General features: G+C 28.7%; 2 protein-coding genes across 5 annotated transcripts in view; both read left to right on the top strand.

Moving 5' to 3' along the window:
* LOC107442625 (kielin/chordin-like protein) overlaps positions 1-1,811 on the top strand; it is a 45,860-nt gene extending 44,049 nt beyond the window's left edge. The window contains exon 8 of the mRNA XM_087151037.1: positions 1,366-1,811. The gene's annotated coding sequence lies outside the window, so the exon portion shown is untranslated. The remainder of the gene's footprint in view (positions 1-1,365) is intronic.
* A 5,475-nt stretch (positions 1,812-7,286) lies between these two features.
* The window catches only part of LOC107442639 (uncharacterized), a 79,092-nt gene continuing 70,874 nt past the window's right edge, over positions 7,287-15,504 (top strand). For all 4 annotated transcript variants that reach the window (XM_043053932.3, XM_043053934.3, XM_043053931.3 and 1 more), the window contains exon 1: positions 7,287-7,557. In XM_043053932.3, the coding sequence (XP_042909866.2) occupies positions 7,482-7,557 (76 nt within the window). In that variant the 5' untranslated portion in view covers positions 7,287-7,481. The remainder of the gene's footprint in view (positions 7,558-15,504) is intronic.

Raw genomic sequence — 15,504 nt, 5'->3', positions numbered from 1 at the left:
ATGTATTTTCTTTTCCAGTGGAAAAAATCGTTCTCCAAAATACAATTTTTTTCGCCAAATTTACGATTTTATCGCATTTGGCGAGGTGGCGAATGCCTAGCGGGGGCTTTGAATAGCTTACGACGGTTACAAAATAAAATAACTTTAGGACTGAATTTTATAATAAAAATGCGACATTCGATGCCAATATAATATATTAAATACATAAAAATCTTTATTTCCATGCCACATTTTCGGACAGCAATTTTTCTGAAAAATTAGTCTCTAGCTGCAGAAATTGTATATGATAGATTTAACCTATTCTGACTCAAGATGAACATTTAATTTGGCAAGCATGTATGCGGCTTAAAAAACTGTATTACCTGGTATACAAAAAGTCAAACATTCAATCAGAAATACCTTAAAATAATAATTTAGTACCTCCTCAAATTTTGATAAACACCGCCAAGCTATAAGATGAGACGGATAAACCTAGTTAAATAAGAGTTTATAAAACAAATTGAGTTTATTATATATATATTGACACATATTTGACACATTTAAAGAATAATTTTTATCTTAGGATAATTATTCTTTATTCAGAAATATCGCATTAATTTATACCAATAGATGTGTCTTGATAACGACTATTGGTTTTCCCATTTTTTACATTAATTTATATATTTTTTATTTGTCTTTATATATATATATGGAATATATATATTTGATTTTTCCCCTGCCTTAGAGCAGCAAATTATGAGTTTCTTCTCGTAAGTATTTGTTAATTTTTTTTTAAATATACTACATAGTTTGTTTCTTAGAATTTTTTTCGTGTGTAGTTGCTGAACACCATCAAGGTGACTTTATTTCATCGGGACACACCTCAAATTTAACGTTTTAAATATATTTATCATAAAAATACTGCATGACAAATGTAATATCGTTGGAGTACATTAAAAGAAAAGAATACCACTTTTAGTTTTAAGCCTCTAATTTGGATTAATTAACAATATTACAAAATGAAAAAATTCTGGAAAAGAATTATAAATAAATGCTGCACCTAAATACTCGGTGAACGCGCTAAGGATTTCAAATTATTAGCCGAGAAATCAGCTAAATATTAAAAGTATCAGCTAATTTTAAAAAGTCTTCGCCAAATGCAAATCTTAAAAGCTTTTGTTTAATATATTTTCTTTTCCAGTGGAAAAAATCATTCTCCAAAATACAATTTTATTCGCCAAATTTACGATATTATCGCATTTGGCGAGGTAGCGAATGCTTAGCGAGAAATACCTTTAAATTAGGAAACTGTGGCAAGTATTAAATTGAATTAATAGTAAAATGTTGAAACTTCATTCTTGATTCATTTTCATATATCTTTTTCAGGCGAACAATTCTACGCAAACGCAAATTCGTTTGATTAAAAACAAGAATATTCATTGACATGGATGCGATTTCCTGTTCGAAATTCTGTTCTTTCTCAAGATGAAAACTGCTCCATGAATCTGGAAAAAAAGAAGAAAGAAGCACCATCATGGAAGAAACGTTGATGCAATTTAAACTATTGAGCAGTTGTTTCATTTTTAGAAACTTGACAAGAAGATTACTTTTGTTTGAATGTGTTATACGATAAAGTATAATTGGAAATTCTCAACTTTTAAACTTAAGCTCTAAGTCTCATGTACTACTTGTTACTGAAAAACATCTCTACTATTCCTCAAATTTTATAAGAGGAGAATTTAGTTTCCATTCTGTATATGATGTAATCGCCTGATGACTTTAAATTTTAACTTCATGTCAAGTGACTTGAAATAAATCGTAATGCATACAAATTTAATCTCTATTATTATATAAATTTACCGGGCTGGTGTGTTTTTTAAATGTACTTGCTAGTGAGGCATCTGTCATTTTCGATAACGCTAATGGGAGCACTTCTCACCAATTTATTGAAAATCGCCTTTCACCCTTACTATAGTATTCCACCTTTTTGTCAAGTTTCACCTACTTTTTGTTCCTAGAATTAGCATCTGTAGGTTACGCGATTCCCTCCACCCCTCCGTTAACCTGGTTTTCAACAAATTTTGTTTTTTCTCCAAGTACGTGCATGCCAACTTCTTATTAAAACGTACGGCTGACAGAAAAAAATTAAAAGATTTGTGGAAAAAATCGAAAGGGGAAAAGTGGAAATCAGACAACCTTGAAATGCCTATTCTACACACAAATAGTGTAATAGCGGAGATAAAAGATTGATTAGTTTCCAACTCAGCTATATTCTAGAACATGTACAACTTTATGCAAAGTAGTCATAGTCTTATTGTTTTTCAAGGCCTTGAAGTGGCCTTTTTATATTGATTTGACAAATTAAGCAGGGTAATTATTATGTTTTGTGAAATAAAGACAAGAAAATTATAACTTTATATTAGAACATCAGAGCATAGCTCAAATCTCAATGAGCTGTCGTGAAGTCGCATTGACTGATTTGTCGTATTTTTGAGTCATGTAATGGGAGAATGTGGAGTAGAATTGGGGGGAAGAGAGGGTGCACGGCACCAAATAATAAAGCCAAGAGTGAAAAATCAGACGTTTGAGAACATTATGAAATCAGTTGGAAATTGAACATAATTGTGATTAAACTAGATAAGAATATTATAATATTTTCAGAGATCAGAATAATATTATGATTTATCCAGGCGTCGTAAAATAGAAAATAACGAAGAAAACATATGCACCTATTTACGTATTTACACGACAAAAATTTATGGACAAAGATCTGTTCACGACATAGGAAAGGTTATATAAGCCTTAGATAGTCCAGCAACTACCGTGTCTGTGATGCTGTTATTGTGATGACCTAGGCGTCCTGTTAATACCACACTCGTTTCTTGGTTGGTCATCACATTAAAGTTACCAATTCATCATCTCCACTACTGCGACCCATTTGGGCTGCTCGCATACGTTGGTGTCGATGAATTGACGTGAGAGTTTATTTGAGAAAAATTAATGGAACTCTATATTACATTGCACGGCATTAATATTAGACATTTTTAAATTATAGTTTCATAGAAATATTAAAGAGGAGTTTAACTTCCTGTGCTCATATAGGTAAACTTAACTTCCTGTGCTCATATAGGTAGATACAAATTCTTCCATCGGTAATAAGGACACCACTTCTAAAAGCTTTAAACGTGATCTTTAAAATAGTGGCAGTTGATTTGTCATGTAAAATTTTCCAAAACATTTGCTGCCATTAGAAATATTGTTTAGATAGAGTTGAAGTGCTCTTATATTTTTGGTCAACCCATGTAGGTACCTCGCTCTAGTGAGGAATTTTATACTCAAATGTAACTTTGACCCATACAGCTGCTGCGGTGATATAATCATGCATCATTCTCAATATGAAACAGAATCAATATTATTCGTGTATAGTTAACTCTTGATATAAATTATAAGTTCGTTTTCAGCCTTGAAACAGCTGTGTGTTATTTTTATGTTTCTTCTTATTCTATTCTATTTTTCTGTATAACTAAGCTATGTAAGGGAACTCCTTTTTTTTAACATGGTGAAATATAAGTACATAAATCAAATGATTTTTAAAAGAACAGGTATTTAAAAAAAAAAAGTAAACTTTAACCGTCATTCACATCTGATCTGCTGTGTTATTGAGATTAGGTCTTATTTTTATCCCTAAAAATTTCTAGTGATGATGAATTTTCTAGAATAGAACTGCATTTAATTCATTATTTTTGAGCTAGTTGTTTAATTTTTTTCATGACCCTCGCTATTGGCCAAATGCGATAAAATCGTAAGTTGGGCGAATAAAATTGTGTTTTGGCGAAAGTATTGGGGAATGACTTTTTCCACTGGAAAGAAAAATATACATAAAAATTTTTTACAATTTCCATTTGGCGAAAATTGGCGAACACTTTTTTTATTTGGCTCATTTACAGGCTAATAATTTGAGATCCTTAGAGAAGTACCCAGCATTTTTTATTATTTGTATCCTTTGTTAACAACATAAACGCCATTTTATGAGTTGTAATATTTAAAAAAAATTCTTTTGAGTTGTTTTCTTCAAAATTAGAAGAAAAAAAACATCAACTGGAAAAATGTAAGCAATCTGAAATTGGAATAAATATAATTTGGCCATCAACTCGGTTATTAATACACATCGTATGTCAAATTATACATAGAATTTCTTGTTTTTAGCTGTTTTAGATAGACATATGACAGAAGGGAACCTAATAAAAGTCACAATCAGAAACTTATTCAGTAAAGGTTTGATAAGGAAATGTCACTAATAGATTATTAGCGTGTCTCCATCGTATCAAATGATTTACAAAAATATGGAATATTTGTTTGCATAGGACGCCATCTTGTTTAGTGAAGAGTTGCCATTACAAAATGAAGTAATCCTATCGTTGTCGAATTTTTCAATTTTAGTTTAATAAATAGTGGCGATTAGACATTAATTAACATAAAATGTAGAGCTTAAACATGTTTAGAAACAAACATCTAAAGTAAGTAAACAATTTTATTGAATACTAAAGTATTTCAGAAACTCGTGAAAAGTATCTAAACCTAAATATCAACAACGGAAAGTAAACAAAGTTAGTGGAATTCTATTTTCTTTAAAACTTTATTTCGAAACGATTTAAAATTAAGAATGGAATGTTTCCTTAAAATTCTTATTTACTTTAAAAGGGCACATTACTGTGATTTGAGAATTAACATCTAGCCGGCAGATTCAAAAGGTGTACTCAAAAATCCAAAAAAAAAACAAAGTATGCTGATATTTAACGTTATAGTTATACAAAGAAAAAAAAACATCGAAATAGGGCCAAGTGTACTAAAAAAAATTTTTTTTCTCAGGATTGCAAACAGGAAAAATCAAACAAATTATTCAAAATTAATCTACAATTTTTCATTTGATTTTGTAAAAACAATTTGAATTTTACAGTAGAAATTTTAAAAATCGATAAATATTAAGTCAATACATTTAATAAATTTTAAAATTTTATTTATATTATTATATAGCATTTAGTTTGTCAGAATTCAATATGATATGCAACAAATATTTGCAATTATTTAATAATTAAAAATTACGAAGGAAAACGAAATTTTTGAGCATGCGAATTACAGGTAGAGCTGCAAATGACACTCTAGCAAAGCACCCATAAATGACCCATGCATCTCTAATTGCAAATTTAAAACTGCGATGATAAGTAAACGTAAGTAATAAAATACAGCATTGACTATTAACTTGTGGAATATATATATATATATATATTACTCTTACACGGCGACAAAAAAAGCCTCATTACAACTCCCCGAATGACAACGCTAGAAAATCGACCAATGATTGCCGCTAAAAATGTCACATGCCAAATCTAGGTGAGATGGCTCAACATATAGCGCTTTTTAAAACGGAAACTGAAATAACAATTCAGCTGCGGCAATCTCATACTATTAAGCTAGGCAGAAGTGAGTAGTCTTTGTCGATAGATCTCTATTTTTAGTATTTTGTCGAAAGCGCTTTTTTTCACGAATTTATATATTACGAATTTATTTGACGATTTTTGATTTATATCACGAATTTATTTGTTTTATTATTGTTATTAGTTATTCATTGAAAAATGAGTCTCAGTCAATGAGTCTTTATTTGAATTCAAATTTATTTTAATGACTTAGTATTTGCTAAAAAGATGTAATTAAAAAAAAAAAAAAGTTTTTATATGGATTTGAATGATTGTTTTGAATTCTTAGAGTTTTGTGCATTCGCAATGTACCTAAGTTAGTAGCGAGGTTAGTTTGCGAAGCAAACCATATAAGACTGCGTAGCAATTTTCGGGGGTTGGCGAGCGTTAGCGAGCAGGGGGCGCAGCCCACTAGTTATAGTATATTGTTTGATATGACATGCTGTTAATCATTTAATTGTATGAGCAATTTAATAAATGAAAACATAAAATAATGCCACTGGGGCTATGGAGATAAAAAGTAAACTATCACTGAAGTTATTTTTATTAGGATATCATCACTCGCTAATAGACTTTTTAGCATACAATTTTTCTTAAGCAATTAACTTCCTTAATTCTACTTCAAAATATCCTATTTTTTTGTCGACAAGCATTTAATAAAAATATGTAATTAAATAAAAACATGAAAGATGTAGTTATTATTGTAGTTATTAGATTAAGATGTATTTATAAATCCTAAAGCAAGGTAAAATTTGAAATATGCTCGAAGAATTTCTAAGAGAGACTAACTAGAGACTCGAAGCACAACCATTAAAAAGCAAACCATTTAAATATTTAAAAGCTGTGATTGTTAAAGTTTATTAAAAACATATGATTTTAGATACAAATATATAAACGTTTATGCTACAATAAAAATAACACACACATTTAAAAAAAAAAAAACATATGATCTCAACGTTTTACATCATAAACTAGAATGTATTATCGCCTTCTCCTTCCACACCTTACGTACAAGAGAAGTTTACTTAGTATTTGCTTGAATGAAAATAAAATAAAATTAATTGTTAAAGAATATATTATTAAATTGCATAAAATCTGAAGATTGTGTGAGGCCTATTACAGATTTGAAATCTGCTCCCCGAAAATATTTAACATCTGTTCAGAAAAAAAAAATCCTGCGACAGAAAACAAAAACATAAATTGTTCTCCAGAGAGGTATTTAGGTAGTTTATTTACGTCGCACTGGAGCTGCATAATGGGCCATTGGCGTCGTTCTGGGAAACATTCCTGGGGATAATCCGAAGACATGCTGCCACAATTTTGATCCTTTGCAGAGGGGGTAGCTTCCCCGCTTTAGTAGACCGAAACGTGCGATGTTTAGCATTTTACGGTTGAACAGTATAATGAAGAGCTATACCGCACACCCTCAATCCGTACGCAGGCTGATCAAAGTGGTTACCCACCTGCTTAACCGCAACCAGTGATACTTGACTTCGGTGTTCGACTGGGAATTATGTCCTTACGATCAGTTCACTGCAGGACATTCTCCTGTAAAATGAGTACTTGATAACAGTTTTAGGGTAAAAACACTAAAAAAAAATCCTTTAAATTTTTAAAAATTAAAATTCTGCTTTGTACTTTTCATGCTTAAAATAGTAAAAAAACAATTTCATAAATTTATTTTGTGTTATAATTTATAAGTAACATGAAGACGTTTTTTTCGTAACATTTATCTTTACGAGCTAATGAATTGTTGGTTTGCATTTTTATTGACTGATTAATTATCTTGTGGCCTTGGGCCCGGTTGTGTTTACAGAAGCTGCTGTCTCATTTAAGTGTCCGAAGCGTGGACGAGAAATGGATGCCCCGTACACTAGATTAAATGTTCGTTCTTTATTTTTGAAGAAAAGAGTTCTGGGTTGTCTTTCATCTTCAGTCAGAAAACTGTCGTCTTCCATCTTCATTTGAAAGTTTTGGAATGTGTGTATCGTTTATGAAGATACAAGTGCTGGGGTGTTTTTTCTAAACATGAGTTTATCTTCGATAGCTGTGTTCACCCTATTTGTTGCCACTCATGTAATCTGTTCACAGAATTTTAATGAAAGTGAGGAATTTTTCTTATTTACCTACTTTAAGACATTTGCTGATATTATTTGATTCTGATTATTTGTTGATATTCTTTATTTACTCTTCATATTTTTTTACGTTTATTTTCGTGATGAAGAACATTAAACTTGCATTACATGCATGAACATTAACATGCATGAAATATTAATGAAGAATGAAAAATTTAATTAAACTAAGATTATGAATGAAATGCTTCGTTTACTACTCATGACCCTCTTTTTTATAATTAGTAATGTAGAATGCGATTAATATCCCTTGTTTACTTTTCGTAACTTTCTTTTTTTACCTTTCGAGTGGAAAATATTTTACAGTTGGTGATATTTTTTATTTTATTTTCATAACCTTTTTTTATAAGGTTTGGTAGAAAATAATTCAAAATGTTTGATATTCGTCGTTTCCTTTTTATAAATTTTTAGTCGAAAATATTTCACATTGTTAGATAATCTCCGTTGTCTTTTCATAATCTTTTTTTTTTTTCTTCGTGTTTTTAGTGGAAAACATTTTTCAGTGGCTTTCTGCATTTATTTTTCATAACTGTTCATATTTTTCTGGTTAAATGCATATCCCAGTGTTAGAGAGTTAAACTGCATTTAGAACATAAAAAAACAAACTACTGAGTGAGTTTTTAACCCTTTCGAAGGCCGTGGAAAGTATACTTACCACCACTTTTTTACCACTTTTAGGTTTCCATTTGTTAATAATTTCAGCTTTGTTGATGTGCGCTTGAATAAAATTGGTAGCCATTTGTAAAAAAGTTATAAAAAACGCATAAAAGTTATAAAATATATAATTCCTTTTGATGTTTGTAGCATTTTTAAAATTTATTTTATAAATAAAGAAAAATAAACGCCAATAAGTTCCTAATAGGTCGTGTTAAATATATTTACCACCAAAAAAATGGCATTTTTATGAACTAAAATGAGTTTTTTTTTCTAATATCAATTACTATTCTTAAAACAATTTCAATTCCAAAAATACTTTAATTTGCCTTTACTAGAAATAAGTGGCCCATTACAGGGTTAAGCAAAATTCTATAAAGAGAACGATTTAATAATTAAGAAGTTATATTGAAATTTAATTTCAGAGTTTCAGGATCATATTTTTTCCCGTTTTAATGCCATAAATATAGTTCATTATATTATATATTAGGGTATAAAATAATTTCTTTTAGTTGGAATGATAAAAACAGCTCACCTTCGCGTGAGAGTGATTTTTTTTAGAGTTTCGGTAAAACATAACTACTAATTTATCCACTTTATATTTTTGGATATGTATTTTGAAACTGTATATTTTAAACACAATGCGATTTAAATTTAAACTTCAATTTAAATTGCATTGATTTTAATAATGAGTTAAACTTAACGAAACCAATTATCTTCACAAAATATACAATAAAAAACATAAAAAATATATAAATCTAAGAACTTCACAAAACAATTATCTGTCAAAACATTATGCCATTATGATTATAAAAAAACAATTGAGAAGTCCTAAAATTTAATTACATATTTTAAAAACTGAGAAAATTTATTAAAACAATATCACAAATTACTTTCTTTGTATTGCTTTTAGTGTACAGTCCGCAAAAAAAGAAACGAATCACCCTGAATAACTTTCGTTCTAATGATCGGATTTTCACGAACTAAGTGTCAATCTTAATGGTTCCTGGGGGTGACCTCAAATATGTTAATTAATTAGTGCTAACTATTAATTAAGTTACGAAATCAGACACAAAAACGTACTTTCTCTGAATAAACATATAATTTTTTTTACATATTTGGAATCTAGACATTTGAATTAGGGGGGGTAGACAAAATTTTAAAAAAATTGGGCGGTAAATTGGGCCGCAATAAAGGTTTATATATTTGGCGATAGTCCAGAAAACCGCCAAAAAAAGTCGCCTGCGCAAATAAATATTTTAGGATAACCCATTGACTAATTCAAAAGAGGACTGCTTAATTTTACTAGGTTGCTACGCAACCAAACTCTGATAGTAAAAAAATTGAAATAATGTTCAGTGATTGCTCGGAGGGGTTTAATTTATTGTTAATAGAAAATATCTCGAAGTTTCTAGGCAATAAACAAATTTTTTAGGGGATTTCTGTCCAAAAAGCAAAAAAAAAAAAACTATTTTAATCTCCTTTGAAAAGTAAATTTGAATCGATTTATAAATTATTTATGATAGTTTTTAGAATTTAAATACATGAACTTTTTATCTGATATTATTTAGATTACACTGTTTTTACTATATTTATTCGAGGATTTCATACTAAAATCAAATGAACATAACTTATTATAGCTATATACAAAATTTTAGGGATAATCATTTTTACAGCTTTAATCGAGTCTTCTAGGCAAGGAAGTTTGAAAAAAAAAGTGCTTGAAAAATAAAATGTAGATTGTATAATAATTCTAAAGCACATTCACAAGGTTTTCTATAATTTACGATATTTCTTTTTTCTATAACTCAAGGAATTGCTGAATGTTCAGTGGCATTTTAAAAAGATTGAAATATGTTATGTTTAAGAATAAGATATTGAAATAGTATGTTGAATATTGTAGGATTCATTGTTTAAAAAATCGCTTCATTCTACTAGATATTTAGGTTACATCGTTTTCTTTGGATAAAGATGATTAGCAAATAGCATCCTCATGTTTCGATACATTCTGAAACTTATACGTTCGCAAATTCACCATAAAATGTCGCACAGCATATTCTTCAATTACGATAAGCTACATTTACCACCAAATACTGCTACTATGGTTATTTTTGTTTTCTTATATATATCTGATGCTCTCTTTTTAAACAGAGCTCGTAAAATCCTTAAGATACTGAAATGGGGGCACAAAAACTTAAAAGATAAAATATTTAATTTCATTAACTCAAAATATCTGGTGTCAAAACGTTAATTTTTAAGTTAAATATAACTTTTACAATATTGATGTTCTTACGTTTTTAAAGACCACATGAATCCTGATAAAATATTAAAATGCATATGTTTACTTTAACGAGTGTAAAATCCTTATCAAAATAATGATCAAGACCCAAATGTGAAACAGTATAATTGACGTTAAAAACTCAACTGGCTTCAAAACATATGAAGAGGGAAGTAAAAGTCGACATGTTTCGAGATTTCAAATATAATCGCCCATTCTCAAGATTTGTCAGGCTTGGATAACTTGTGACTTTTATTATTGGACGCTCAAAACATGTCTATTTTTATTATCATCTATTATTTTTTTAAATCAATGAAGTTTTTATATTTTCGATTCAGTTTCTTGGGATTATCCATTTAGTTACACAACACATTAAATTATTTCACTCGATATTAAAATAAGTTTTACATATGTTATAGGCACAGGTTCTTAGATTGAAAATATAATAATTCACTACTTTGTAAAAAAATCAATGCAGTAAAAAAAAAAAATTTTTTTTTTTTGCTGCAAGCCTTAACATTTTAATTTAAGGTCATAAAAAAATTCCGTTTACAATTGAAATTTCAAAAGTCGAATGTGAAAATGGAATGTCCCCTAGTACCAGGAATCGAAATTAAATAGTTACAAGGACAGCTTTTTTAAACAAGTTAGCGTTTCTGTCCTACTCGAAGTTGTTTGAAAAGGTATTTTTTATATATCGATTCCAAAGTTTATTCTACATATATTTCAGGGTATACTTTCGGAGTATTTCGATCGAGTTTATTTTTACACCCTTATTTGCTTAAAATTATTAAATAATTTACTTAAAATAAATTATTCAAGCTACATGATTTAATGCATTTATAGTATAATAATAAACGGAGCTTCCAACGCATATCCTTAACCTTAATACCGCTATCATTAAATAAATGGAATAAGCTTAGATAAATTATAAAAGTTAATTTTTCCCTCGTTTTAATTTTCAAGGAATAATATGTTTCGATCAAACAGATTTCATTCTGGAAATAACAAAATTATTGAGTAGGTCCCTTGGAGCAATATCATTCTTATCCTCTTTTGACGAAATATAGGAAAAATTAGTTTTCACAATATCTGTAAAAAGTATGTGAGCCTACTTGACACGTTTTTTTTTTTAATTTTTATTAAAATAAGTTCGGAAGTTGTGTATTTTTTATAGCATTTTTTTAAAAATCAGATGACTCTAAAATTGGCACAGCTTCGGAATCCTTTCAAATTTCAATTTTTAGTATTTCCTGCTTAACAAAATAAGGCCTTTTCCTGATAACAAATTATACTACAATAATATCTTGGAAATCATGCTAAAGTAAAAAATTAAACAAAGTAGTTTAGTATATTATCAGAAAAAAAATCTACTTGGTATCATAAAGAGTAAAAGATATAATGAAATAATTAGTGAATCACACGTGGTCATATAATTAAAAATTTAATTTTACAACTAAGATAGTAGGACGACATTTAAGATACTGAGATATTTTAAGACACTAAAAAAATTGTCTACGTATTCCACAGCTTTTTATGTTCGGTATCTTTATTCTCTTTGTAGTGACTTATAAAACATCAACACTGTTTTAGATAATCTAAGTTGAAGTCACAAGAAACAAAAACAAAAAAGACAATCAATCATTTATATTCTTTTTTCAAAAAAAAATGGTATGCTAAGTAAATAATCAGCTGTTTTGCATTAAATAATTTTAAACAGCTGAATGTTTTTAATTTCTTTACAAGGTTTTATTCGTAGCTAGCAGACAATAATTCTTTAAAAAAAAACTTGACTATAATTTAAAAAGGAAACCTAAATTAAAGAAAATCTAAACTAAAGTTCTAAAAAAAATTATTAGTATATTAATGAAGAAGTAATAAAAGTAAAATGGTAAAGAATAAGATTTTTAAAATGTTAAAATTTAATTAAATAGTTGGTAAAATAGTTCTGCGATACACTTCTGGAAATTTCTTTTAAGATTAGGATGACATAGGGTAAACCAACAAATGAAGGAGCATTTTATAGATATTTCCTAGAAATAAGATTTTAAACATTTTAATTTAGATTGATTGGTAACAGTAGCTTACTACCTAACAATAGGAAGTCATCTAACAATGCATTTAGTTACCTGGTCTTTGAGTCTTCTCTGGAAAAAGTTTTGAATTTGTTAGTATCTGTTCAACGCCTTGTTTCTTTGACAAAATTATAAGGTCAGTGTTTGTTGTTATCCGTTTAAACTACAATTAATTGCATATAATAATGCTTTTTTTTTCTCAGTGTGAAAAAAAGAATTCAAAATATGGTTATTGAAGTTACGTTTTATTTATTTTAAGCATCATAACATAAGCAAGTACTGAGATTAGGGGGTGTTTATTAACTGGATTACCGAACGATGAAAAACCAATGAATAAACAAGTGTTCCTTTGCTGGGATTTTTTCAAGTTAATGAAAATAAAAGAAAATTTTTAATTTTCTTGTACCTTTTGTCATATTATAAATCAAAATTATGTTTAAAAAAAAAAAAAACAACTTCTAGCCAGTGAAGGAACAGGCATGTTCCTTCACTGAGAATAGATTTCCCAGTGAATGAATAGTATGTGTGAAATATGATTTTACATGGATAATTAGTAGTTCAGCGACATAGAGGACTCCTAAAATTCAGTTAAATGTTGTATGAATAATTCCTATAACAATTTCATTTAAATATGGAAATTTAATTGCTAAATTTATTTAAATAATTATAATAATAATTAATTAATTATTTATCTTTATAAATGTAGTGATTAGTTATTGCATCATACCTTAGACACCTTAATAAACTATGTTTGTTAACTAAATATAGCAACTAAATATAATAATTAAAGCTTGAATGGAAAATTTCTTTGCAGAATTTTGTGCCAATAATTAGCTAAATTATTATCTTATTGCCGTCTTTAATGTCCTAACGGGAACTGGCAGGAAAAATCCATTTAAAGACAATTATCTAGGTGAAAAATGGGGGAAGTTTTTTTAAGGCAACATCCACCGATAACTCAGTGCAATGCGAAGATAATTTCAAAAGGCAAAACTTCCCTTAGAGAATAATATTCGAAATACTGGTTTTAGGAACTTCAGAAGAATCTTTAAGAGGGAAGTAGCCCTGGCATCCTTTTATAAAGTGATTGCATTTACAATGCGAATAAAACAAGAGTTGAATACTGCCCTTAAACGGGAAAAATCTTCGGCCTTAAAAATTATAAGGATTTATATTCTAAAGTACCTAGGAAAGAAAAAGTACCTCCATTGGTAGTTTTTCCTTACAGAAGAATTCGTTGAGATATTACAGAATCAGTCCCTGCTACATATTTCATTGGAAAAAGCTATTCATGAAATGAAACGATGACCGCAGCAACATTTTACAAATATATTGCAAATGTTTCTACCCATGGCTAATTGAAAATGCAATCAAATTCCATATTTTGCTTCTTCTGGATAGGTATAAATCTCATATTAATTTGAAACTGATCAAGTTTTGTTCCTCAAAACAAATTTTCTGGCTTAGTTTTCTACCTAATTCAAGGAAATCTCTCGTTAGATCTTGAAAAACAAAAGAATTGTAAAACAATATGTCTAGAAAATTTTACATCCATTTTTAAATAAGATTTGAGGCATCAACTGATGAAGTTAAAATGCTTTTATGAAATGCGATATTTTTCCATTCGATGTAGAAAACGTTGACTGTAACAAATGCATGCAAAACAGACACCAAGAGTTAATGAGCAAGACAACTTATCAACAAAACACATGCTTCGAGAGTAACGATGCGCAATTTCTTCAGAAGCTTGAGAAGGAAATCTCACAAGTTATGTTGCAAATTTTTAAAGAACATTGACAGAAAAGTTTAATCTCCCAAATATCCAATAGCCTGTGCTTTTCTCAATATTGAAGAATTTATTTCAAAAAGAACAATTGTATAATCAAATTTTGGCTCTGAAGCTGAGACAACTAACATTAATAATGAAAGTATCTTGAAAACTGATTTTGAGATAAGTCCTCTTGAGGCATTGTTAGTTGCAAAAACAATTTGTTTCATAAGTAACTACAAGATATAAGTCAATGAGAGATGGGTTTTACTCAAACTTCGAAACTCCTTTTTCTCATTTAATATCCAGTGAGGAATTCTGGAAATGGAAAATCAAAAGAAATTTTCGAAGATACATTTACATTGGCCAAAAATTTGGAAAAAAGAGGAAGGTTAAATCAAAAGAAAAAAATTCATGACGAAGAGAAAAAAAAATACTTAAAAAGATTTAAAAAAAAAGCTTAAAAAATATGGGGAAAAGAGTAAGCAAAAAAATGATCGAATTATAATAATAATAAAAACATCATCGGATTACACAATGATAAACATTCATAATTAAGAACGGACTATTAAACTGTGAGAAAAAAATGAAAAACATTTTTTTAAAATTATGTATTCAAACATATTTTACTTTCCATTCCATGACTGAAAAAAAAGTAATATTTTCCACATTAACTATGGTTATATGTCGTAATTCCAAGAAAAATCTTGTTTTTAGACACTTGTGTGGCCTATGGATTCCTAACGAGCATCAAACATTCTCAAAATTAAGTGTTCATTCACTGGAAAATTTAGTGTTTATTCACTAGTAAGAAGTGTTCCTTCATTTGGTCATCTTACTACTTATTATTTAAACCACCAAAAGCTTAAAACAATATTATGTAAGTTATCTAACTTTTTTTTACATAATTTGCATTTAATAACAAATATGTCGACATCATCATTTAGCTAAAATTACAAATTTTGAAATTTTTATGATTTTTTTTTTAAAGGCAAGCTAAGCTTAAGTGTTCCTTCATTGTTTAGTTTACCCTATAAGATGTTGAGAAATTTGCGATGTTGTGAGAGATGTTTAAAAATGTTGACTACGACGTATTTTTATTAATATTTATAAAATATATATTCAGGAAATTGATAAATATATT

This window comes from Parasteatoda tepidariorum, chromosome 9 (genome assembly GCF_982258835.1).
Source record: "Parasteatoda tepidariorum strain Cologne lab strain chromosome 9, Ptep-v5.0, whole genome shotgun sequence".
Taxonomy (NCBI): domain Eukaryota; kingdom Metazoa; phylum Arthropoda; class Arachnida; order Araneae; family Theridiidae; genus Parasteatoda; species Parasteatoda tepidariorum.
The sequence above is the reverse complement of the archived record's forward strand: the minus strand, read 5'-3'. Positions and strand labels throughout refer to the sequence as shown.